The sequence below is a fragment of the Podarcis bocagei genome (assembly GCF_964188305.1).
Source record: "Podarcis bocagei genome assembly, chromosome: 1".
NCBI lineage: Eukaryota > Metazoa > Chordata > Lepidosauria > Squamata > Lacertidae > Podarcis > Podarcis bocagei.
In genome coordinates this window covers 31,190,101-31,216,017 of record NC_138125.1, presented here as the reverse complement: position 1 = coordinate 31,216,017, position 25,917 = coordinate 31,190,101, and the positions used below count along the sequence as shown (strand labels likewise).

The 25,917-nt window shown below is 45.3% G+C and overlaps 1 protein-coding gene across 8 annotated transcripts; it reads right to left on the bottom strand.

Annotated features, from left to right (window-relative positions):
• Positions 1–761: 761 nt before the first annotated feature.
• Positions 762–19,115, bottom strand: ZDHHC22 (zDHHC palmitoyltransferase 22). Of its 8 annotated transcripts, XM_081174368.1 has the most exons (4): positions 18,279–19,064; positions 16,636–17,217; positions 5,693–5,975; positions 762–5,242 (listed from the first exon to the last, which is right to left on the bottom strand). In XM_081174368.1, exons 2-3 carry the CDS (start codon positions 17,201–17,203, stop codon positions 5,710–5,712), a joined length of 834 nt encoding a protein of 277 aa, XP_081030494.1. In that variant the 5' UTR covers positions 17,204–17,217; positions 18,279–19,064; the 3' UTR covers positions 762–5,242; positions 5,693–5,709. The 8 variants fall into 8 exon arrangements, with proteins under 8 accessions (XP_081030494.1, XP_081030499.1, XP_081030492.1 ...); XM_081174373.1 differs by lacking the exon at positions 18,279–19,064 and adding an exon at positions 19,072–19,115 and having other exon boundaries at positions 764–5,975; XM_081174366.1 differs by having other exon boundaries at positions 764–5,975.
• Positions 19,116–25,917: the final 6,802 nt, after the last annotated feature.

Genomic DNA, 25,917 nt, shown 5'->3' with positions numbered 1-25,917 from the left:
TACAGTAAGGTTGGTAGTACAATAGCTTTGTAAACAAGCATTCACACACACACACCTAAATAAACAATATGAAAAGAGACTGGGATAGCACACAAAACTCTGTAAAGAAAAATTCTTAAAAGAGAACATAAAAATAATCACGTTGCAGGCCAAAAGCCTGGTAAAATAAAACGGTCATCACAAGGTGACAGAAGACCGTCAAGGAGCAAGCAAAGGTCTCCCTTAACTGGGAGTTCTATAGTCTGCATATGGTCATGGGGACAGTCCTTTCCTGTTACCCAGCCTAACTCAATTCACATGCTGATGGGAGAAATTCTGGAGGAGAGCCTCTCCAGAGGATCTTTATGAGCAAGCAGGGGTGGAGGAACTGGTGTGCTTCAGATGCTATTGGACTCCAGTTTTCATCATTGGCCATTGGCCAACTTGGCAGAAGCTGATGGGGTTGTAATCCAAAAACACCTGAGGAGCCTAAGGTTCCTCAACTTTCCAGGACTGAACTCTCTGATGTTGAAAACGTAGCATGCAGTAGTTCATGAATCTTTGTTTCTTATATAAGAGATTTAGCATTAAAGATTTAAGGAGTCCAAAATGAAAAGCCAAGAGTAGTTACACAAGAGACACACATTGTAGAACCAGAGAGAAAGAGAAAATCAATAAGCTACATCATTTTACGATTTTATGGTTTAAAATTTTATGGTGCTGGCATGACCCTTTTGGGCCTTATTTTTACACTGACCTGATACCTAATTGCTAGGCTAACTTGAAATGTTTTACGTAATAATAAAACTAATTATTTTGTTTATGCTATTTAAGAATCTAGCATCCTCATCCTTCCGCCCCATTTCCCAAAAGAGAAGTTAAAGATCACAGCATGGAAGAGACAAACTTTTTTATTTTTAAAAAAATCAATACATTTTATTGTTAAGTGTGAAAATGCAGCAGAGGAGATAGCTAGGTAAATAAAGGCGTTTTCATGCAAGCACATGTCTTATTTAGTAAGCCACTTCTCTATGTGTGCTACCATCTATCTAACCTGTTAGCAATTTCTTCTTTTGAGATGTTCTCAAGGTCAAAACACCTCTTCAGAATATGCTTATTTAATTTGTTTCTTGTGTGTGCATATTGGCACTACAAAGCTATGTGACAAGGACATGGCCAAAGCTTATTGTCAATGGAAACGCGAGAAATATGACTTGGACAGTTCCTTGGACCACATCTCTCCACCAAATGGGAACCAACCATGTTGTGAAAGGAAAAGATCCAGCACCAATTGCTAACTGTGATCCTTCCAGCCAACTCAAGAGCAGCATTAAGGTTTCCTTATGTTACTAATACAAATATGACACTTGTCCTAACTTGAATGTTGAGGAAATGTTGACTCTTCCGGGTGCCTCTGCTCTCTGAGATGAGCTGGATGATGACTGGGGAGAAAGCCTTCTCAATGGTGGTGCCCTCTTTGTTGAACACTCTTCCCAGGCAAACTTTCCTGGTACTCTTCTTTGTGTTGTTTTGGCACCAGCTGAATATCTCCCCCCCCCCCACCTAGCCTTATAAATAGTCTGTGCTAATTTTAACTCCGGAGCTCCTGCTAGGTTTTAAATGGTGCTCATTTATTTTCTGTGTTTATTCTGCTTTAATTGTTTCTGTTGTTGATTTTATCATTTTAAAGCACAGGTACCAAAAGGGCGAGGTCAAGTTGTAGAAAATAAATAGGTAATTTGCATATGGAAAAGGGTAAAATGTGTTTTGTTTGTGGGGTTGTTCTGTGGGCAGATTTCAGCATTAGCGCATGTGCTTAGATTTCCATTTTCAAGATGTAAGTTCCTAATTAAAAAATAAATGGAACACAAATATCTATTTCTGAATTGTGAAAAAGTGATGGATTTTCAATGTCTGCAAAATCCAATATGGGCACCAGCATAAAATGTGCTTAGCTGAAAGAGGCTGACAGATTTTGTTACCTTTTTAAAAAAAAATAAGGCACCTTCCACTATAGGGTTCTGGTACAGGGACAATGGGTGTATGTCCAAGTTGTATATCAGCTTCTACACTGATCTGATTAATCCCTGCAGTTTAGCCTAAATTAAGTTAATTGCCCCCATGGAGTTGAATGAATATGTTGCTAGAAGCATCATTCTAAGACATCCTTCCCCAACTTGGTGCCCTCCAGGTGTTTTGGACTATGTGGCTGGCTGTGTCTGATGGGAGTTGTAGCCCAAAACATTATGGGTGCCAGACTGGGGGAGGCTGTTTTAAGACAGAACAGGTTGGTGTGGCCCAAGAGGCAGTCATGATTAGAATAACAATATGGAACAGAGCTTGGCTGCGGAAGGATGATAAAAATAGAAATAGAAAAATGAGATTGAATGGTTTTCTTCCTTGAAATGTCTCTTATCGTCCATGTATGGTATAAACTCTTCACCCTATTAATCATGAAAGAATTATTTATTACAAAGTGCTAATTTGAGGGCCTGCCTTCAAGGGCTGCTACTTAGAGTCTTCCCTTCAATAATTCAGTTCACTATCTCACTTGGTTGCTCCCTGACACAGGCAAAATTACATCTCATGCCCTCTTAAGTTGGAGACTGATGGGAGTTTTGAAGAAAAAGTGGTGCAAGACGGGCATTGTTGCCCTGGGTGTACTTACACATTTCATTGATCACAGTGAATTTTTTTTGTGTGTTTTTTTGTTTGTTTTTTTGCAACACCACTAAAAAGCTGCAAAATAGGGTTACCAAAGGTGAAAAAGGAAGAGTACTACTCTAGCTGCTAGCCAACCATTCCTGCTCTTCCTTTTGTCAGGCAGATTGCACATTAGTCGGCCAGAATGGGTAGCAGATATTTCCTTATGGGAGCAACTTCTTGAAAGAGCCAGCCCTGCCATTAGACAGAGTTAGGAAGCTGCCCCGGGCAGCCGGTGCTGTGTATCCTCAGGGTTAGCTTACTGCCCCATGGCGCCCTGGGTGACTCTGTTCCATCACCAGTGTTGAATAGGGAACTGTCAGTTTGGGCTCTCTTCGTTTCTCATTTTACCCATCTTAAACTGACTTCTCCACATTTGGAAGCAATTTGCAAAATCATCAGCATTTTAGTGCAAACTCTCTCAACACATTTTCATAAGCAACTTTGATTAATGTACACATTTTGACAAGCACTTTCCCCCAACATAATGCATTTGCACACATTATTTTCATCAATATCTTCATTTGTATGTATGTGTGTCCTGAAATATGAATTTTTGTAAACATTGGTTGAAGAACCAAAATTCGGATAAGTGCAAATTTCAAAGGATAGCTTGTGTTTCAGTTCACATATTGTTTTGGAAAGTGTGGATTTGAGAGATCCAGTTTTAAATGCATACTGAATCAACTTTCTCCTCCATTCCTAATGTTGAAGTAAAATTCCACTACCATTCTAGTTGGCTTTTGTACATGGAATGGGGGAGGGCTGGCTACACATAGAAGTAAATAGACTGTGCTTCCTTCATTCCAACATAAGCATGATGGAAAAGAAACCCCTGTTAATTCTCATACACAACTCACTTTTCAAATAAGCCCCTCCACCTACACCATCCCATTCTTCTCCAGCCTCTGCTCATTCACTCCCCTCTCTCACATACGCAACAATGCAGTCTTAGGGTACCCCTCCATGTGAAAGGTCCCTTGAAAAGGCAGGAGCCCATAGCCCAGTGACAAAGCACACAGCTTTGGTGCTGAAGGTCCTAAGTTCAGTCCCTGCCGTCTCCAATTAAATGGGGGGGGTAAGCTTTGGGGCAGGGGTGTCAAAGGCTGCATTCCATCAGAAGAAAGTGACGGGGGGATACATACTGGTGGTGAGAGGTTGGGCCAAAGCAAAAGGTGGAGGGGGGGCATCGCTTCTCTCTCCCTTTCACCCATCCCTCCATTCGCACTCACACATCTGTCCATCATCCAGTAACACTCATCCCCTCATTTTCTGAGCATGTACACAACTTACATGAGCATGTACACAATGGGGTCGTTGCCACCTGCTGCATTTCAAGCCACATGTTTACATCGCTGTACACACCATTTCCTGGCTTGTTTTCCCACACCTGCAAACCTTCCAAACTCCTATTCAAGGAAGCCAAGCTCTGCGCATGTGCTGTCCTCTGCGCATGTGCAACGGATGGCTGAAGTACAATGCATCTCTGATTAACTGCGACTTACGTTTTCAAATTGGAAGGAAGCTGGTCTGAGGGGAAAGGCATTAAACAGCAGAAACTACAGGATGATATGGACTGTGGCTTATGGTCGTGAGCACTCAGCTTCGAACACCAGCAGTGAGAGTGCACAGGATCCACAGTAATGTGCACACAGCTTCCCTCTCATCGTCTTTTCCTCTTAAAGAGGAGGTGGAGGGCCATGTGTCGGCACCAAGCTGTGGGTTGCCAACTTGTGAGTTAACGGATTGAGCTTAGAAAATACTTCTTCTTACAATCATGTAGAGCAGAGGTCAGCAACCTTTTTCAGCCACGGGTCAGTCCACCGTCCCTCAGACCATGTGGTGGGCTGGACTATATTTTTGGGGGGGGGGGATGAACGAATTCCTATGCCCCACAAATAACCCATAGATGCATTTTAAATAAAAGGACACATTCTACTCATGTAAAAAAACGCTGATTCCTGGACCATCCACAGGCCGGATTGAGAAGGCAATTGGGCAGCATCTGGCCCACAGGCCTGAGGTTGCCTACTCCTGATGTAGAGCCCCTGTAAGTCAGACAATCATGGGCTCAGTGGACCGGTGCTCTGCCTCAGTATAAGACAGTCCAGAACTTTAATGTCTTCATACATTCAGTCGCTCCATTCACGTACACTTGCCTGCTCTCCCTGCTGCCATCGTTGTGCTCAACCCAAATACGCTTGTTTCCTCACCCTATTGGCAAGATGGGCTTTGAACAGCTCTATGTGTCAGGGATCGGGGCAAGTGGGTTGAAAACGAACCTCATTCTCTAAAAAATATAAAAATAAAAATCAGCCAGCAGACCTGCTACCCTGGGCAAGCCACATGCTCAGGCTGTTAACCATCGTTCCTGGATGTTGGAGGGGAGGGGAGCAACTAGGAAGTGGGCAGGGAAATGCTTGTCATCTCTGAAGTGTGCAGGCATATACCATCTGCCTCCCCAGCAGTTGTCATTCCTTGCACCTTAAAGTGCTTCACCAACCACACTCTGCTGTTCTTGTGAAACTGGCTCCTTGCTATATTGGGGTCAGTTGAAAAACTGCAAAAAAAGAAGAAGAAGCTTTCAAGTAACAGATTGGGCAAATCCCACAGGAGTCTCTGATGTGCTTACAGCCTACTCAGAGGAACGCAGACTACCTTGAGATGGTGGGGGATGTTGTTGTTGCTACTCCTACGGCAAGTTAAGCATGAAAGGCAAGGTGGGAAGGGAGAAGATTGTGAGAAGGGGCACAGTGAGAAAATGATTCAGAGCCCCAAGGGTGGGTCTGATGAACGCTTTTAGCAACCCAGAGATTACTGCTGTAGCTTCACATATAACACGGGCCACAATTTCCCCTTCTAAAATACAGAATCAGCCCAGCTAGCTTGATAGTTGCCTCCCTTCCTGTAGGTGGCAAGGCTGAGAAGTGGGGAGGGAACGAGAAGTGCCTCAAGGTGCTGCAACTCCCTTATGGCCCATGCATATGCATGTACGTGTGCGCATGCGCACCTGTGTGCCGGGCGGCGTCACTGCTCCTTCTGCCTGTGATAGTCGCTTCCTACGTTGAGCACGGGGATGAGCAGTCCAAGCAGCCACCTCTTCCCAAAGACCTCTTCCAGGTTCTTCTTCCAAGGACGGGCTCGGGCCGCCACCCCCTTCCGCACCTGGTACCGCGTCTGCCCTCGCAGGATCAGCAGCATTTGGTGGCAGCAGAAGCCGGCGCAGGCGAGTCCGATCCCCAGCCAGAGGTATAGCATGAGGATGACAAACATCTCCGAGCTTAGCAGAGCTCCTGCAGACCCAAAGGGGAAGGGAAGAGAAAATGTTGGGAGATTTGGGACAGATAAAAGAAAGTACATCTTCACACGGTGCATCGTTTAGCTATGGAACTCACTGCCATGGGAGGAGGCAGGGATGGCCACCATCTTGGATGGCTTTGAAATGGGGTTGGATAAATTCCTTGAGGGTATCAAGGGCTACTAGCCATGACAGCTATGCTCCAACTGCATGGTCAGAGGCAGTGATGCTTCTGAATACCAACTGCAAGAAACTACAGGGAGGTAGATTGGTTTTGAACTTGGGTTCTGCTCTTGGGGTTTACAAGTTGGCCACTGTGAGAACAGGATGCTGGACCACATGCGCCTCATCCAGCAGGCTTTCCTTATGTTCTAATGTGGACATTCACTCATAGTGTGATGTTATCTGTCCACCCTGGAACAGAGAAAATGGTTTGTCTACACATATCATAGGGCAGTATATAAATTCAATAAGTAATATTATTAATAATAATACTTTTATACTAGAGGCAGTTGGCACAGTGCCCAAAGGAAGTTTGCTGTGGACGTTTGTTGTGACATGTGCCGGGGCCTAGACCCTAGCAGAGAATTCATGGCTGCACCCCAAAGCTCCCCCTGCTTCTGCTGCCCCTCTCACCCTTCCATCACTCTTGCTAACTGCTCTCTCCAAGCCTGCAAGCAGTGCCAACAGCAAGGAGATGGAACTGCAGTCTGCACTGGCTTCACTCTGTCCATTGGGCCCAGAAGACATGATGACAGTGACAAGGAGCAGGGTGTCCCTGAGGGCATCTTGCCAGAGCTCCCTACCCCCTCCAAAACCTGAGGCCAACATGGCTTGTTTGCAGTTAGTGGCTTAATCTGTAGCTAGTGCTTAGAAGCAGATTTTCAGCTGCCAAGAGCTAGAAGAAGCTCAATAGCATTTGCAGGTCCCAGGTAGAATCCTCAGCATCTCCTGGGATACTGGTCTGGGAATGTCCCTGGTCTGGACCTCTGAAGGGCTGCTGCCAGTCAGTGTTGACAGAACTGAGCCAGGTAGGCCATTGGTTTCCCTCAGTATGAGGTAGGTTCTTCTGATTTCAGTTCTTTCGCAGTACAGCAAGCAGAGGCGAAATGTGGCAAACGTACTGTAGAAGGTTTACTTTACAAATAAACAGAATCAAGGGGAGGAAGATGCAGGACTAAAGCTGGAACCATACTTTCTAGGGAATAAGCCTCACTGAACAAAGCAGGACCAACTTCCAAGTAGATTGGCATACATAAGATTGCACGGTTAAATAAATATTTCAGTTGTCTTTTTTCAGCAGCTCCTTAATTGCAGTATCAAGGGGGGCGGGAGTTAAAATCCAACATTTCTTTAGAGTAGTTTACATTGCGGCTAATTCTTAGTGACAGGGTCAAAATGGAAAATTCTGCAGAATATAAACAACATCCCAGTCATTAGTCTAAATGTCAGGAGATAAGATAAAACAATGCACTAAAATGAGCCTTCGAGGAAGAATTTGAATAGGAAATGTGTTGTCATATGACTTAGAGAGCTGGAGCTTCATCCCATATGAAGCTGTAAGAAAGCAGGAGGCTTTCGATGTTCTTGTACTTAATTCCTCTCTTTGGGAATCAACCATGTTGTCAGATGTGCCAAACATTGACAGTTTGAGGTTGATATATTAATCTGACCCCTCCTATGTATGTAGGCTAGACCAGAGGCTTCTGCCAGGATTGGATCTAGAGACATTTGGCACATGTAATGTTGAACCATTGGGACGTTAGCCAAAAGAAATGGACCTTTGCTGCCTGCTCTGGCTCTAGAAGTCAGCAGTTAACTGATCTTTCCCATCTGCTTATATTCTCTGCATTCCTAACCAGCCTCACCAGAACAGCTTCATTATAAACCTAACACTTTGCACTGAACCCAGGCAACCTTATTCTTGACCTTTGTTTATTGCCTACACAGGCTTCCTTCTCACTTAATAACAGAACTCTTCTTTCAGTTCTCCAGGGGCACTCTGCTGCTGCCCTGAAAGTTGTGATTCTCCCACTAAGGGATTTCAAGGGGAGGCTCCTGTTCAGAAATACTGAATTGGAACTTACTGAGAATTTTGATTCTGTCTGGGAATACCTGAATAGGGGTGAAAGTGGTGCAGCAATAATCAGCTAGCACATTTGCAAAGCTAAGCAGGATCCAGTAAGGTTTCAAATTGGATGGGAGACCATGTGTTGAGATTCCTACATTGCAGAGGGTTGGACTAGGTGACTCTCAGGGTCCCTTCCAGCTCTATGGTTTTTTGTCTTGTTGTAGATCAGAGGTTTTCAACCTTTTTGAGTCTGCAGCTCCCTTAACCAACTACTTTCTTACTGTGGCACCCCTGTGGGACTCAGGAGCCCAGTTATGTCACCCCTTGCCTCACGCTTTTTCGAACACCCTCCCTTGTGGTTCTGCTGCTGCCATCCTGGTCTCTGAGCTGCCCCACCCACCCCAAGGAGAGGTGCCTCCCAGAGGCGCCATTCACCTGCAGAGCTTATAGCCAGGGCTGCTGCAATAAACAGTTGTGCAAGCCTTTGGGAGCCAGAGTCAAGAGAGCGCATCAGAGGAGGGAGGGAAAGAAAGAGGGACAAAGGCCAATGTTGCCTGCGGCACCCCTGACCATCAGTCAAGGCACCCCAGGGTGCCACGGCACACAAGCTGAAAACCACTGCTGGAGATGTTTATTGACTTAGCAATTCTAGGTTGATTATGTTGTCAACAATTACTGTGGCTATGAATAGTCACTGTGTTTATTCTGCATGCATCTAAGATTTAACTCAGACTGTACTTTTTACCTGTCACAATCATTTGAATTCACAGTTTACAATTCCCTCCTTCCCTGTACCTAATACCTTATACCGCGGTACCTCGGGTTAAGTACTTAATTTCTTCTGGAGGTCCGTTCTTAACCTGAAACTGTTCTTAACCTGAAGCACCACTTTAGCTGCGGCGCTGGAGCACGATTTCTGTTCTCATCCTGAAGCAAAGTTCTTAACCTGAAGCACTATTTCTGGGTTAGCAAAGTCTGTAACCTGAAGCATATGTAACCTGAGGTACCACTGTATCATATAAGGATGAAATGGGCTGGCTCCACAAACATTTATGCCACAAGAAATCTGTTAGTCTTTTAAGGTGCCATGAGCTTTTATTATTTTCTCTTTTTGAGCTACAAACTAACACAGATACCTCTCTGGAATAATACTGGAATAGATAGAATAAGGACAGTGCCAATTTGTGTCGCTCTCTCCCCCCCCAAAAAACCCTTGAATATATTTACTTTGATCAAGAAATATATTCACCTTCCTCAAAAGAAAAGCTGGTTTAATCTTTTTATTTGTCATTTATCATGTGAATTCATTCAGAAGCCCCAGAAAGCTAGTCACATCTTAATCCTGTTGAACTCAATGGGCTAAATTAGGGTGCTTACACACATTGCTCAAATTCACCACAGCCACAGGAAACCAGAAGTACGACAGGAAGCCTCTTGGTGCAAGACGAGAAACCTTCGCTCATTGTACCCTCAAGGGCATTGGCCCCTTGTCATAATTCCAGATCCTAGTTGTTATCTTTAAAGCAGGACTGAGGAACTTCTGGCTCTGGCTGTGGTTGAACTGCAACTTCCATCAACCCCGATCCTTGGCCATGCTGATTGGGGTTGGAGTCTAACAACATATGGAAGGCCACAAGTTCTCCATGCCTGCTTTAAAATGGCTTAGGACTACAAACCTAAAAACAACAACCCACCCCTGCAATAAATCTGCCTGCTTTAACAGATCCACTAATGTATATCTACTCTAGTACATCTCTTTATCTTCCAAGGTTTGCACGGTGAGGATCTGAGAACATTGTAACATTGCGACAGACTGAACTTTAAGAAAAGATCTTTAGCCAACTGAAACACCATACTTGGCGTTTAACTACAATGTTCCATGTTCAAGTTATTTGAACATTTATGTTCAATATTTTGTTTTCCTTGCTGCTTTAAAATTGTGTTTTATTTGACCTTTGTCTGTAATGTTTTGATACTCTGTCATTCTTTATTTGATGCTTTAAGTTAAATTGTAAGCCGTTTAAAATATATTTAAATGATTTCAATGAAATAAACAATCTTGTAAAGAAGGGCCAGTGGAGCAGCTTAAATGTATGTAACAAAGCAGGGTGATAACACAGACATCCTGGCATTGAATGCCTACAATAGGATAAAAACCTATTCTTTCGATTTAAGCCATGGATGATCATTATTAAATTATTGATAGTTAATGAGTTTCATATTGTGTGTTACCAATAACGGTGCTACTGCTAGCTATTCCCCCTTACTTTAATGGTATGAAAATTGGAGGAAAATAATGGTTTGTTTTAAAATATTATATAATGTCCATGGAGAAGAAAATTGGACCAGACTATTAGCTAGTTTTAATAGCTTCAGTGACTCATAGAACTATGTAACAAACTCATATCTCCAAATAGCCTAAGAAGCATCCCAAACAGCTGGATAATTAGGCAGTGGGTTAAACAGGAATGCATTTACCTGTAGTTAAATTGCTTCAGGGATACTCAGAAAACATGTACAAAGCTCAAATATATCAGGAGAATTGAATAAAATGGACGGACATGACCAAGGGTTCTACTATGCAATCCTTGACACTGTTTAAAGAATTTTCTATAACATTTATCAAGGTATTTGTATAATGATCAAACCTCAGCAAGTTATTCCTTCAGGGTTCTGTTAAAGTCATTTGTAATGTTACTATCTCAGCTTGGAGGAGATATTGCCAAGCGGTCAGTAGGAAAGAACAGAATTATTCTCATCCAAGCAACAGAGAGAATCATACTAAGCAAAGCATAGCCAAGTCACAATTCTTCTGATCTCATTAGGAAAGCTAATTTCCTGGTGAGACCAGAAGGGTTATGGCTTGCTTGTTCTAGTGTTCTAGGTACAGTGGTACCTCAGTTTAAGAACAGTCCTGTTTATGAACAATTCAATTTATGAACTCCTCAAAACCAGAAGTAGTGTTTGGGTTTGCGAACTTTATCTCAGTCTACGAACGGAAACCGGACAGTGGAAGGGCAACGGCAGCAGGAGGCCTCATTAGGGAAAGCGCACCTCGGTTTAAGAATGGATTCGGTTTAAGAACGGACTTCCGGAATGGATTAAGTTCGTTAAGATACTCAGTGGGTCCCATTGGCCCCTTATCAAGGCAATGGGCATAGCAGTTCTTTCAAAATAAACCCCAGATTTTTATGAGTTCCTAGATGGGTCAAACAGAGCATTAGCTTGACATAAGAAATACAACAACAACAACAATAATTTTTCCCACCTTTTCTCCACCTCCTTTAGTGCTTTGTTGGCTCAGACTATTATTATTATTATTATTATTATTATTATTATTATTATTATTATTATTATTATTATTATTTGTATACCACCCTTCATCTGTAGATCTCAGAGCAGGCCGTAACGTAAAATACATTATTTAAAAAAACTCACACAAAAAAATGCATAATAAAAATAAGAGCAAAAACAAGCCAATAATCCCCCAATCATTATTAAAGTGCAGTAAAATGCAGAGTGGGGGGAGAGAAATTCAAGCAGGAAGGGACAAACGACAGGCTAGGTAGCGCAGCCAGGAATTTAAGCTGTGCTTAACTTAAGCATGTGGCTGGCTGTGCTGGGGCTCAGAGAGACCCTAGAGAAGCCGCAGCAAATTGCATCCCATACCCTCATTCTTCTTCCTTCTCCTCCACCTCACCAGAAAGGGGCAACATCTAATCCATCAACCTATTTCCAACAGGAGCCAGCTCAACGTGAACAATGGGAACCCTGCAATCAGAGTGTGATGGCAATAGCTCTCCACTGCTGACTCTCTTCTACATCTCATATTAAGGGCTATATTGCTTCTGAACATGACCGCTATTCAGAAGTTCTTAAACTGGATCCATGGACAGGCAGTGGCTCCATGCTCATGGGGAGAACTGTAAGAGTGGAATCCAATTAACCTTTTTCTGAGAACAGGCCATTTAAATTAATGGACCTAACCTAACCTTGTTCATTAATTTCAGTGGGTCTACTCTAAGTGCTCTATGGGGAGTCGGCTTCAGGCACCAGGCCCATTGGCAGACCAGTGCTGCAAACAGTGACAGGAAGGCTGGCAACAACCAGCCTTGCCATGTGGAAATCCCTTGCAGACAACCACAGTGCCTGGAGACAGACAGTCGGGTCATGTATCCATAGCAGTGACTGGAGGAGAAATGGCTTGCTAGGAGGAGTGCAGAGAGAAGAAGCATCTGCAGCAGCACAACCGGACACCTTCATCTGCCCCACCTGCAGCAAAACATGTCTCTCCAGTATCAGTCTCTACAGCCACAGCAGGCTCTGTGACCTTCCAGCAGCTTGACCACCCCCAAAGACACACTCCTGCATTGTCTCCCAAGGCAGAGGGATGTCAACAACTCTGAATAAGTTAGTTGCATACCATCCTAAGTTTGTTCAGCCAAACATCAGCATTTAGACCTCCTGTTGGGGTTATCACATGACTCTCACTGCCCATTCACAAATGCATGATGAGTAGCCATTGATAGACTTATTCTCCATGGTGACAAGGGTGGGGAAACTACAGTCCTCCAGATGTTGTTGAACTCCAACTCCCATCAGCCCAGCCACCATGACCAATGGTCAAGAATGATGGGAGTTGTAGCCCAGCAACAGGTTCCTCACTCCTGCTTTTAGGATATAGTCTAATCTTTACTTTAAAAGCCACTTAAGCTAATGGCGATCATCACTTTCTGTTATCTGCCCTGAATTTGCTGCTCATCCATTTCATCAGTTAACTCTCCAATATGGCGGCAAGGGAGAAAGAAAGAGATTCTCTGCCACCACATTGTAGTGAATCCCCATGACAGCTTGTTACAGTATAAGGAGACGGTGGCAGCTGGTTATTCCAAGAGTCTTCTGTAAACTTGAAAGAAACGTTAAGGGGATCTGTTCAACATTGCTTTCTAAATGCAGTGTCATCCTTCCATCCTTGTCAGGTCCCATTAGTTGTAGGAAGGCATCATGAGCACTAAATAGTGAAAGAGAGACCCGGCTCCTTTGGAAAGCAAAAAAAAACCCAGACATGTGTAATTTCTCTACTGTGAGATGGATTTGAAACAGTGGGAAGGGGGTCTGGAGGCAGACATTAATTGAACGCCTGTGCTATCTCCTTTCAATGCTCAGGCTGTAGCAGGAGATGTGCTGAGACATTCTCTCCCAGAAAAGGCTTCAAGCTTCATTTTAGGGGTCGCGTTTCTAACATTTGCAGAGGGAAAATTGTCAATTTCTTTGTTCCCGCTTCTAATTGAAATTCTCCCAGAAGCCACTTGCTTAAAAACACATATGGTTTCTTAATCTCCTTCTTGAAGCAAGCAGATACAGTAAAACAGCTGAAGTTGTTGTTTTGATTATTCATTCTGAGCAAAGTTTGCAAAAGCTTTGAAGCAGGCAGGCTAACTCAGCTCCCCCACATTTCACCACCTGAATGTCTTTATTTTCTTCCAGATGGACATGAGGTGATATGATGACAACACTATTGCTGTAACCTAATCATGTCAGAAATAGCATTTAAATTCAGTTGTGGGTTTTAGAGCATCTAGGAACCAAATGTTTTCCCTTTGCTGGCTTTTTAGGCTGGTGTTTATAATGATTCTGTGCTGCTCCATTTCTATGCTATCTTGAATCTGTTTTATGTTGGGTTCTGAGTTTTTATGTCATTTGTATTGAGATTGTTTTATTGATTGCATTGCATTTGTGTATTCTATTGATTTTTGTAAACTGCCTGGAGGACAGTTGAATGGGAGGTCTAGAAATGGGAAGGCTGCCTGAATGAATTAATGAATGCTGAAGCACGATGATGATTTTGCGTACCAATCCAATTTTGAAATCCATTCCAGGCCACCTAAGGTGTAACACCTCTGACCATAGTTGCTCATTTCAGGAAGGTTATGTTGTGATGGAAGCACCTATATAGCATGAAATGATTCCATCTTTTCCCACTTCAGGCTGTTTCCTATCTGAAGACGGGGAAACCCAGTCAGATGGGTGGGATAAAAAGAATATTATTATTATTTATTTTTATTATTTTTATTTTTATTTTTATTTTTATTATTATTATTATTATTATTATTATTATTATTATTATTATTATTATTATTATTAAATTTATTTGGGGCACAGCGCCACAGGGGAAAGGGAAGATGGTAGCCCATGGCATAATTTTTCCCTCTTCATTCACCCTTCATGTTATTAAGCCCTTGGTGGTGATACATCAATGCCTTAAAATAAAACAACCCCATAAACCATGCAAGTAGGTTGTTCAGATTGAGAATGCATGGTGGGGCTTCCTGTAACAGGACTATCGTGGGGCAGCACTTCTACAACAAAGAGAGATACTCTTTATCACCATTTAGTTTTATTTTATTTGTTACATATATATTCCCACCTTTCTTCCATTTTGCAGCTCACATTGGAACTCATGCCTTAGCTCATGGGAGGACTGCTAGGGAATAGGCGATGGGATCAAGGAATCGCAACAAAGCACCTGACTGCAGTGGCCTTTCCTCTTCTTCTCCCTTTCCAGTTTATAAAAGCTGGGCAGAGTCCAAACATCAGAATGAACTTGGCAAGCTGTCAGCTTAAGAAATTGATCCAACATTATTTTTAAAAAAAACAACAACAACCCCACTCTTCTCAGACACCACCTTAAAATAATATTGCAATGAAGGTCTACCTTCACACTACCATCTGAGTAAACTGGCGTTTGTGTGCTTATCAGCCATACAAATTTATCCTTTTATCTAAGGAACAAAGTGGGTTCATTTAGCCTCAGTCATTATAAACAATAAAGAACAGACTAGAGCCAACAAGCCCGTGGCTAATCTCAAAGCCAATATATACACCCCTGACCTTTTCCCAATCCTTCCCTGGTTGTACAATGTTAGCAGCAGGAAGGGATATTAACGCTTCCTTGTAAGTCGTTCAGTCTATAAACTCTGGAAACACAATGCATTCAGACAGCAAGCCTGTTGGGTGGGAAAAATCACTTTCGGAACTGACTCCATCTGTGTGTGTGTGTGCCCATGACCCTAGCCCTACCATTAGGCAAAGTGAGGCAGCTACCTCAGGCAGCAGATCTTGGGTGTCAAAGAAAGGCAGCAACTTGTTATTTAAAGTGTATTTTTTCTACCAGGATAGAGAAAAGTTACTTGTGAGATTTTCTGCTTCAGGAATCAGCATAACTTGACTGGCCTTGGGTACTGTTCAGCATAACTTGAGAGGTGGCATTTACTATTATGCCTCAGGCAGCAAAATGTATTGGGCTGGCTTTAGTGTGTGTGCTTCTCATTTAAATGATCTTTTGTATGGTTCTTGAATTTCAGAAGCGAGAGCAGTAGGGGTGGGAATTGACAAATACAAGGAGGGAAAACCAGAAACTGGGCACAAACGGAGGTGTGGAGAAAAAGAAAAACAGCATGATGATGAAGCCTGTTTGATCTTGGCCAGAAAGGTCAGAATCTGAATCACATTTCAAATTCAGTCAGCAGAGCACTTGCAAGTGGGATGTAGCAGGGTGCCTCGCATCAATTCTGCTTTTTGTCTCCCTCTACTAGGAGACAATGACAGTGCAATCCTATGCATGCTTATTCAGCAATGGGACTTACACCTAGCAAGTGTGTTTAGAGTAGCAGCTTAGCAGTGCAATCCTATGCATGTTAATAAGGGCAGATCCACACCACACATTTAAAGCACATCCAATGCCCATTTAAAGCACAGGACTTCCCACAGAGAATCACAAGAACTGTGGTTTACTGCTAACAGAGCTACAGTTCTTAATACCCTTCACCGAGTACAGTTCTTAGGGTGTTTGGGGGAATGTCATTTGCTTTCAATGCAAGCTGGATATGTTTTTAATGTGTGATGTTGATCTGAAGGTTCAATAGAACTGGCTTAATTAGGGTTGCTGCCTAAATGAAGTATTAAATTATTAACTGTATTAATTTTCTCCATAACGATTTCCTGTCCTTTTCACAGGAATGGACATGATGTTCAGAGCAGGAGGAACCAAAGTCCAGGTGATAACCAATGAGTTTCTGAGAAAATAGGGCTCTGGGAAAGGAACCTTTCTTGCAAGCCTCTACACTAACTTCCCTCGGTCACATAATACAAGAATGAAATGCTCTTTCCACCGCCTTCCAACATGTACAAAACCTTTCAGACAATGGCCTTGGGCTGGTCCACACTGAGTCACCCATAGGACATTGCAGGGTGCTTTTCTTGGAAGCAAATCAATTATACATAGACAGCATTGGACGGTAGCCTGGAGCAGGCCCCAACCTTTGTGTATCAAGGTGGCCTTTGCACAGCACCCTGGCTTTTTTATTTGCTGGCTATTCCAATAAGCAGCAATTAAAGCAAAAGATGGGTGAAGAAACATAGGAAACCCACATAGGCACAGACATCCCCCTCCCCGGGGCTCCTGGCAATGCTGGAGGGACAGCTGTTGTGGGAAACGAAGTCTTATAAAGAAGGGTTGGCAGGGAGAGGGGGAGAGGGAAGGGAGCCACAGATCACCCCTTCTGCTAGAGGAGAAGACACTGACCTGAGAAGAACTGGCTGATGGACTGAGGCAGGAGAGTGAGGAATGCCAGTGGGTTGGCAAAGGAGGTGGAGAGCACAGTGGAAATGTAAGCCAGCCCTGCCACCAAGGAATCCAGGCAAGCCAAAGCAGTATACAGGCAGAACATGACGAAGTTCCTCATGTTCCTGCTCCCAATGCAGTTCCCTGTGAAGAAACAGTGGTGGTCATGCCTTTGGGTGACCCGGGCACACAGTCTACAGAAGTGAGTGTTGGGTAAGGCTGAGCCAGGGGGGCAGTTCCCATCGGGCCAGTCGGGGGCCACCCCATCAACTCCTCCGACCCAGTTCAGGCCCTTGCTCAGGTCCTCGGGGGTGTTCTGGATCACCAGGATGTAGTTGCCCAGCGCATTGGCCGAGAGGAAGAGGAAGAGGGCGCCGTGCAGCAAAGCGGAGGAGCAGAAGAGTGGGGTGGCGGAAGGGTCTTTGAACATGCTGGGGATGAAGAGGAAGAGCTGGAGGACGAAGGTCACACAGGAGATGCACAGGAAGTAGGCAGGAGCGACCACATTGAGGAACCTGAGGACTAGCATTGTGGATTACATTCCTGCAACGGGGAGCAAGAGGAGAGAGCAAGTGGTCACCAGCCTAGCCTGTGGACTTGCACTTTTCCAGGCACACAAGGATTCCCCATTCGCCCCTCTCTCCCCCCCTCCCCCCCGCTGCTGGAGAAAAAGAAGCACCTCCTCACAGGTCTCCTTGGCTCTTTATCCCTCCCAACCTGCTCCCTTCCCCAGTGAAATCTCTCACAAACACACCGCACATATCTCGCCTCCTAGCTCTGCTCAGCGGTGCACAGGAGGACAAACTCAAAGGTTCGCTCTCCGTCGCTGAGCCTCAGGTCTGGCTCCAGGGCCCTGCCCCTGGCGGACAGCATTGCCACTGAGATGCCAGGGGCCGCAGTCCCTGGAGTGTCTCTCTCAGGTTGCCTGCCTCTTGCCCGCCTGCCTATCTGCCTGTCTGCCGGTTGCACCGCCACCCAGCTCTCTCTGCTCCTCGTGGCCCCCTGTTCTGGAAGGCTGAAAGACACCCTCGCCGGGGAGCGAGTCCCCTTCAACTCCGAGGAGGATTTGTGTGCGCGCTGAGCAGACCTGCCGAGGCTCGCCCTACAATTCAGGAGTTCCTCTTCTTCCATGCAGGGCGCCGTTATTATTTTATTATGCGCTATTAATTAGATAGCGGGGAGGCGAGGATCCGGGTGGCGGTCCTAATCCGCTGCAATACGGATCAAAAACGATGCTCTAATTTCGCCTGGAAAGCCACAAATCCGCAGATTACCGCGGCGGCTGTTGCCCTGACATGGGCATCATCAGGAAATGCTCCAAACAGCTGCTTAAGTGCTGCCGGGCACCAGCCGCCAGCGGTGCGGCAGCAAGGAACTCTGTCTGTGGCTTTCAGCCTGTCTGGCATCGCTGCTCCGTCAAGGCGCATCGCAGAACGAAGCAAGCCGACATCCACTCCCCACGCAGCCACCCACCTTAAGGAACGCGGGGGCTCCGACACCCAAACAGGGAGGTGTTGCTACAAGTCTACCTCCCCCTCGCCACACACACACACACACACACACACACACCCCTTCACTTTCCCTCTCCACCCCGCCTTCCTCACCCAGCTCTCCACGCTTGGCTTTCTCTTCCAAAACAAATCCATGTACGACACACGTACTTCAAATGTGGGAGAACATTGCTAACAAGGCGCCCCGGCGCCCCAGCCTGTTCTCCAGGGGCCGCCCCTTGCCTCTGTCCATGGGGAAGGCGAACTTAGGAGCTGCCTTCGTTGCGGAGAGGCGAGGAACTCTGTCCGCTCCCCGGATCTGATGGTCGCCGCTGGGAACTTTTCTGTGCTCCAGCCCTGCGGGCGGGTGACTTGGCGAGGGACCTGCCAGGAGTCTCCACTTCCCCAGTCAGCTCCGTCTGGCTATCTGTCTGGCAAGGAGCGTGGAATTCACCTTGAAGTCCCCTTGCTCGCTGCCTGGATAGGTCCTCCCCGCCGTCCCTATATTTACCTGGAAGCCTGGAGCGGAGCGGAAGCTGCTGTTCCTTCAGCACCAGCCAGCCCTGTGCGCCGCGAAGCCCCCGGGCCAGCTGCTACTCCCCCCCTCCCCGCCTGATCTCCCTCTCTCCACCCCCTCCAGCCGCCGCGGTGTGAACAGGAAAGGCGCTCGGAGAGTCCCCGTTAGCAGCACAGCCGCTACTACCGGCAGCCCACCCTCCGTGGGGAGCCCTCCTTTCCCCGGCTTTCCTAGGGGAGCTGTCCGCCCCTTCCGCAACCCTGTCGGGGAAGCGCTTCGGGAGCTCGGCGGGGAGCTGTCCCTTCAGCACCACCAGCCAAGCAAGCCGCCTATGGAGCGGCGGGGGCGGGAAGAGAACTCTCAGGAAATCCGAAAGAGGTGCGCTCCCACCTGGAGTCCCTCCGGAGAGTGTCTCCTGCAGATGACCCGGTTCTCTGATCCTGAAAACTAAAGAAGGTAAGGAAGGAGAAGGAAGTTGTGCTCACTGCTCCCTCCTGGCGTGCCTTAAGAAGAGGAGCCCTGCTGGGTCAGACCAAAGGTCCGGCTAGTTCAGAGCTTCCCACAGTGTCGAACCAGAAGCCTGTGGGATGCTTAAGAGCAAGGCATAAGGGCAACAGTTGCCCACAGCGTGTGGTATCCAGGGGCTTATTGCCCCTGAATCAGGAGCTTTCAGTTGGCTATTCTGGCTAAAGGCTGTGTTTCCCTGCAGGTGTGAGATGCGGAAATACCTTCCCAGTGCTGCCTCTCTTTAGCAACCCAAGGGAGAGGTAACCTCTGCTGGTGCAAAAGCAATACGAGAAAGTTTAAGATGGCATTATCATATAATTTAGGGTAAAAGCCAGCACCTCCCAAAAGCAGGTGTTTGGTGTGCATTGGACATGGGCTTCTGGAAACAATACATAGGTGGAAGGCTCGTTCATGCATTATGTCTCATAGTGATCTTCATTATCAATTGAGAGTCTTTCACGGGAGCAATCAACTCTTGTGTTACTCCCGAGCAATGGTAGCATATAAAAAGGCCCAGTTGGTGACTTCACAGCTGTGTGACAATTCCCCCCTGCCATGGAGATCCACCAGAGCCAAGCATAAACACCTTTCAGAAATTTTATAAAACCTTCCTGTTTGCCTTATTTTAGGGGTCACACACACCTTCAACATCATATGACATCGAAACCAAAGATGAATAGATGACCTGTGAAGGTGGGAAGTATCATGTTGGAAATGGACCCACCTAATATAAAAGCTCTGTGGTATTTGGGGATTTCCAATGTGCAAATTATCTGGGCTTGTAGGGAGCTGTGGAGCCAGGAGCCTGGCACAGTGGAGATTACTGTTGTCCAGGCAAAGCCCTAGTCTGATATGACTAGTATTTGCATTCATACAACGTGTAGTCTGGCTCCACACTTAGAAGCTTAGATCCTTCTGGACCTAGACCTCTGCAGTTTCTGATAAACACCTCTGGTTTACATGCACCTGGGAACTCTCCCAGATTGACTTGAAATTATCTAGGGATTATGAATATATGAAGCTACCTAATACGGATCAGAAAATTGTTCCATCTAGCCCAGCTTTTACTCTGATTGGCAGTAGCTCTCCAGGGTCTCACAAAGAGGTCTTCCCCTTCGCATGCCATGTGATCCTTTTAGCAGAAGACGCCAGGGACTGAACCTGGGACCATCTGCATGCAAAGCAGCTGAACCATTGCAACCTCTACTACAGAACCCTTAGGACCTCGTCAACCGGGCTGATGTTTGCAAGATTTGTTATTGTTGAGAACTGACTGTTTAGTTTTATGTGTTGTATGTATGGGGGGGGGGTTGCACATCTTCTCCATTTAGTATGTTGACATCTGTGCTGAGCCCTAAGGAATTTTTAAATCTAGATCAATAAATTAAAAGGACTATTAAAGCATTAAACCAGTTTATAATTACCTGTACAGTATTTTTACAGCAAAATCCAGACAAAGCGGTTGAGGACTGACCAGGGTCAAATGTGGCCTACCTGTATTGCAATTTACTGATAACTAAATCATAAAAATATATTATTTTTTCTGCATTGTGAGAGTGTTTTATTTCACATGCATCTGAGCAACTTTCTTCCCAGACTCCTATGCAAAAGACTTACAGTTGTCTTGCTTCCCAAACCTAAAGGGCACTATACTTTTATACATGTATACATACATTTTAACTGCAACATTGTGAAAGACACAAATGCAGTGGACGCTCGGGCTGCAAACGTGATCCATGCAGGATGCATGTTCGCAACCTGCAGCAGTCACAACCCGCTGCGGTGCATCTACGCACACGCAGGTTGCGATTTGGCGCTTGTGCGCATGCGTGACCGCCGAAACCCAGAAGTAACCTGTTCTGGTACTTCCGGGTTTTGGTGGGCCCGTAACCCAAAAAAACGCAACCTGAAGCATCTGTAACCCGAGGTATGACAGTACACAATTTTTGCAATAGCTATAAATACAGTTTCTCACAGAGATTGTATGCATACATACATATAAGGCTTCACATAGAGACACCCCAACTGGATACACCTCTAGAGCTTAAAACCTGCAGTATGAAATCTCCTTCTTAATAGTCTCAACATTGTAATTACTCTTCATCTAAAAGTTATGAATCCTAAACCACAAGATGGAAGAAGCAGATAATCTAACACCATTCCCCCTTCATCTTTTTCAAAAGCATCCCTAATTGTTGCCTGCCCATTTTTTTCCCCTGGAAATGCTTCAAGGGGAGATGTTCTATGGTCTCCCATGGCATCTTGCTCTAGTGCTGAACTACTTTTATAGTAGTTATAAAGTCTTCCTTTCTGTTTAACTTACATCTGCCTTCTTTCAAATGAGCCTCAGGTCCTCACTGAGCAAAACGCATTTCTCCATTTGGTTTCTTTCATAGCCACTTAACAATACAAAAATTGCTTTTCACCCACACAGCGTGAGCCTATGCATATTTAGCAAGATTTTTATTGATGTTTTTAATTATGTTTTATAGCCATCTAGAGACTAGTTTTATTGTATTTTATATGGTGCAAGCCACCTTGTTATATTTTATGAAAGAGCAGATTACAAATTTTCAAACAAATGAAGAAGCCTCATTGAGTTCCATGCCATTTGCTCCCAAATAAAGACCACACAATTCTTTTTTGTTCAAACTTGCCTTTAAGACCCTTTTTATCCTCAGCTATACATTCTGATCTTGTCAATGCCTTTCTATAATGGTGATTTCTCTAAGGCTGACTTTAGAGTGCAGTATACAATTCACCAAGAGGTGCAAGACACCTGGGCCTTCCAGTGCACCAGCATTTCCTCTTGAAATCAATGGAAGCTGTACAAGTCCAGGGGACAGTGGCGGCTGGTAGGGTGAAAGGCAGGGAGACCAACAGTAGGGGGGGCAGAGCCAATGACAGGCAGGATGAATCCCTGAGTAGGGGCAGATCCACACCATGCATTGGAAAGTCCCGTCCAATGCACATTTAAAGCACACGGCATTGGCCAAAGAATATTGGGAACTGTAGTTTGATAAGGGTATGGAAAATTTGTGAGTGGGAAACTACAGTTCCCACAATTCTTTGGCCAAAGCCATGTGCTTTAAATGTGTGTTGAATGCACTTTAAATGTATGATGTGAATCTGCCCTGGTTGTAAGACAGAAGGCAGGCAGGCAGGCAGGGGCTAGCTGAGCGCAGATTAAATTTGGTGAGCCAGTGCCCCATTTAGCCTACGTTACCCTGGTAGCCAATAGAACTTGCACAGAAAAACATCAAGGTAGATTGTGCCAGTAGTCACTTTTTCATGACTATAGCATGCAGGCAGGGTGAGGCTCTCTTAATATGTTGGTTCAACATAGTGTAAGCCTTCAATAGAAGGGATGCAGGCAACGTACCAGCCTGGAAACTATTTTTAATGAAACAGTGCTTTCTCCATATTTTAACATCTTTCATCTTGGGGGGAGAGGATGCATATAAGGCTTTTCATGTAATGACAGGTTTGCAGACGAAAGGGAATGACTAACATGAAAGGCATTAATCCTCCCCATATCAGCCGACCACAAGTTATAGTTTATTAATGAAATGTATAACAGAAATTGAACAGCTTTCCCCAAAGGAGTCATTACAGAGGCAAAGTAATTTGAGCTCAGCTCTCTCATTAAAATGGTCCTCTCTGTTTCGATGTCCATAGCTCAACTGCAGGCGAGAGTGTCATAGTTTAGAACCAGGATGCGAACAAGGAGGATGTGCAAAAAAAATTAAAAATGTCACTGTGCAGTGTTCTCCTATCTCATTCCCCTCACATCCGTTTTTGCATCTGTGTCCCCTTCCCAACAGTCAGATATCATTTGACTACTGAATACACTCAACTCTCACTGGACTGTTTTGGGGATGTTCCCCCCACCCACAGCCCAGGGTGGCCAATCCCATTTCGCCGCCTGAAGACTGGTGCTCAGAGAACTGAGACTGCAACTGGTATATATGATCAGGGCTTGTTTTCAGTCGGAGCTCACCAGAACTCAGTCCTGGCACCTCTCAGATGGGTGCCATTGTCATTCTAAGAGCCTGAGGGAGGTGTTCAGGGTAAGCTCCAGCACCTCTTTTTCTTAAAAAAACAACAACAAACCAACACTGTATATGATCATATACTTTCCCTTCCTTTCATCTGTGAGAGGCTATGTAGCCTAGCATTCTGTTTCCAACAGCAGTCAGTCAGATTGCTTCTAAGCATACATTCTCATTCTGTTGTTCATCCCCAAATCTGGAATTCAATGGCATAATGTACATGAAAATTCAATTTCCCTGTTAGGGCTAATATCCATAGAAAGCTCTACCTCTGGTGATTTTATCTAATTATTTTTTCTAAAAAAAATCCAAAATAGCTGGCCTCCACCTCATCTACTGTTACTCAGTTCCATTAGTTAATTATATGATGAGTTCAGGTCATCAGCTGTATCACGTACCCTTTAACCAATTACGAATGTGTGAAAACCATAAAGTGTTGGGTGTTTGACAATGGCGTTTTAAAGATGGACAAATGTACTGTCGCTGAGCATTCATGGGTTGCAGCCCTTTTTGTCTGGTGCTTATGTTTGCTTTGCTTCTGCTGTTGCTGCTATCTGCCACGAGCCATCTTTGGGGGCTGAGGTCATGGATTTGGAGGTATCTGAGTGGGGGAGAGAATTGCCCTCAAAAGCATCCCTAGACATCGGTTTTAGCTGCCCCAGTTAAAACTGCCCCAGAAGCAGTTTTAGCAGCAGGTTTCCAGCCTGAAAAGGTTGTGTGGCCAGCCCATCCCAGAAGCCCCAGTAGAACTGCAGACTCTACCAAGCTACTGGAGTCAATGGCCGTTGAAGCAAGCAGGGCTCTTTTAACTGAGAAAGTGTCTCACGCTAGAAGCATAGCTAGCCACCCAGATGGAGCTGTCACTCTATTTAAGGCTTGGCCTGGGGTTGCTCCATCAAAGCCTTGCTTCTACGAATCTCCAAGCTGAGCTCTCTCTGCAGTTGTTCAGGGCACGGCTATCTATCTGCACCCTGAACTCTCACTTTGTCTTGCTGCTATGTTTCTGGCATGACTCGAGGTTCTGGGTTATGATCATTTATATCCAAAATAGCTCAAGACCAGAATAACCTGAGGCCTGCTTTCCTCTGTACAAACTGACCAGGATTTTAAAACATTTTTATATTGCCCTTCATCAGTAAACTGTCATTGTATGCCATCTGGCAAAGGGACGTGTTGCTTTTATGTGCCGCAGGGTTCTGTCCTGGGCCCATTGTTGTTCAACATCTTTATAAATGACTTGGATGAAGGAACTGAGGGGATGCTCATCAAATTTGCAGGTGACACCAAACTAGGAGAGGTAGCTAATGCCGCAGAAGACAGAATCAGAATTCAAAATGGCCTTAACAGATCAGAGCACTGGGCGCAAGCTAACAAAATGAATTTCAGTAGGGACAAATGTAAAGTTCTGCACTTAGGCAGGAAGAACCAGATGCACAAATACAGGGTGGGGGACACCTGGCTTACTAGCAGTACATATGAAAAGGATCTAGGGGTCTTGGTGGACCGTAAGCTTAACATGAGTCAACAATGTGATGCAGCAGCAAAAAAAAGTTAATGCTATTCTAATACCACTCTATTCTGCCTTAGTCAGACCACACTTGGAATACTGTGTCCAATTATGGGCACCACAATTTAAGGAGCTGGGGCTGTTTAGCCTGGAAAAGAGGAGACTGAGAGGAGATTTGGTTTTTTTTGGGGGGGGGAATTATAATTTTCAGTCACATACATTTAACTGCTTTTACAATCATTACAACCAACCACCTGTCTCCTTGATCCTTGCCCATCCTGGCTTATAAAAGCTAGCCGGGAAGGGCTGGGCAATGGGCTTCGTGGGGTGGTGAATGCTTCCCTCCGTGAGGGAGCCTTCCCAGCCCTGCTGAAAGAGGCGGTTATTAACCCGCTTCTTAAAAAACCATCTTTAGATGAGGCCACGATGGCCAACTATCGCCCAGTCTCAAATCTTCCACTCTTGGGCAAGGTGATTGAGCGAGTGGTTGCTGAACAACTCCAGGCACACCTGGAAGAAGCGGACCATTTGGATCCCTTCCAGTCAGGATTCAGGCCTCATCATGGGACTGAAACTGTCTTGGTCGCACTGGTTGATGATCTCCGGCGGGCTAGGGACAAAGGTGAGAGTTGTTTCCTAGTTCTGCTGGATCTCTCAGCGGCGTTTGATACCATCGACCATAACATTCTTCTGGACCATCTTGAGGGGCTGGGAGCTGGGGGCACTGTCATACAGTGGTTCCGCTCCTTCCTCCTGTGCTGTGTTCAGAAAGTGGTGGGGGGGATGAGTGTTCAAACCCCTGGGCTCTCACTTGTGGGGTGCCTCAGCATTCTGTGCTCTCCCCCATGCTTTTCAACATCAACATGCAGCCGCTGGGAGAGATCATCAGGGGGTTTGGGCTGGGTGTTCATCAGTATGCAGATGATACCCAGCTCTACCTCTCTTTCAAATCAGAACCAGTGAAGGCGGTGACGGTCCTGTGTGAGTGTCTGGAGGCAGTTGGAGGATGGATGGCGGCTAACAGATTGAGATTGAATCCTGACAAGACAGAAGTACTGTTTCTGGGGGACAGGAGGTGGGCAGGTGTGGAGGATTCCCTGGTCCTGAATGGGGTAACTGTGCCCCTGAAGGACCAGGTGCGCAGCCTGGGAGTCATTTTAGACTCACAGC

Coding starts and splice junctions, on each gene's coding strand:
- ZDHHC22 (XM_081174373.1), bottom strand. CDS start 17,203: ATGCTAGTCCTCAGGTTCCTCAATGTGGTCGCTCCTGCCTACTTCCTG. Junction 5,976..16,635: donor CATCAGCCAGTTCTTCTCAG/GTCAGTGTCTTC, acceptor TTGGGTCTGCAG/GAGCTCTGCTAAGCTCGGAG.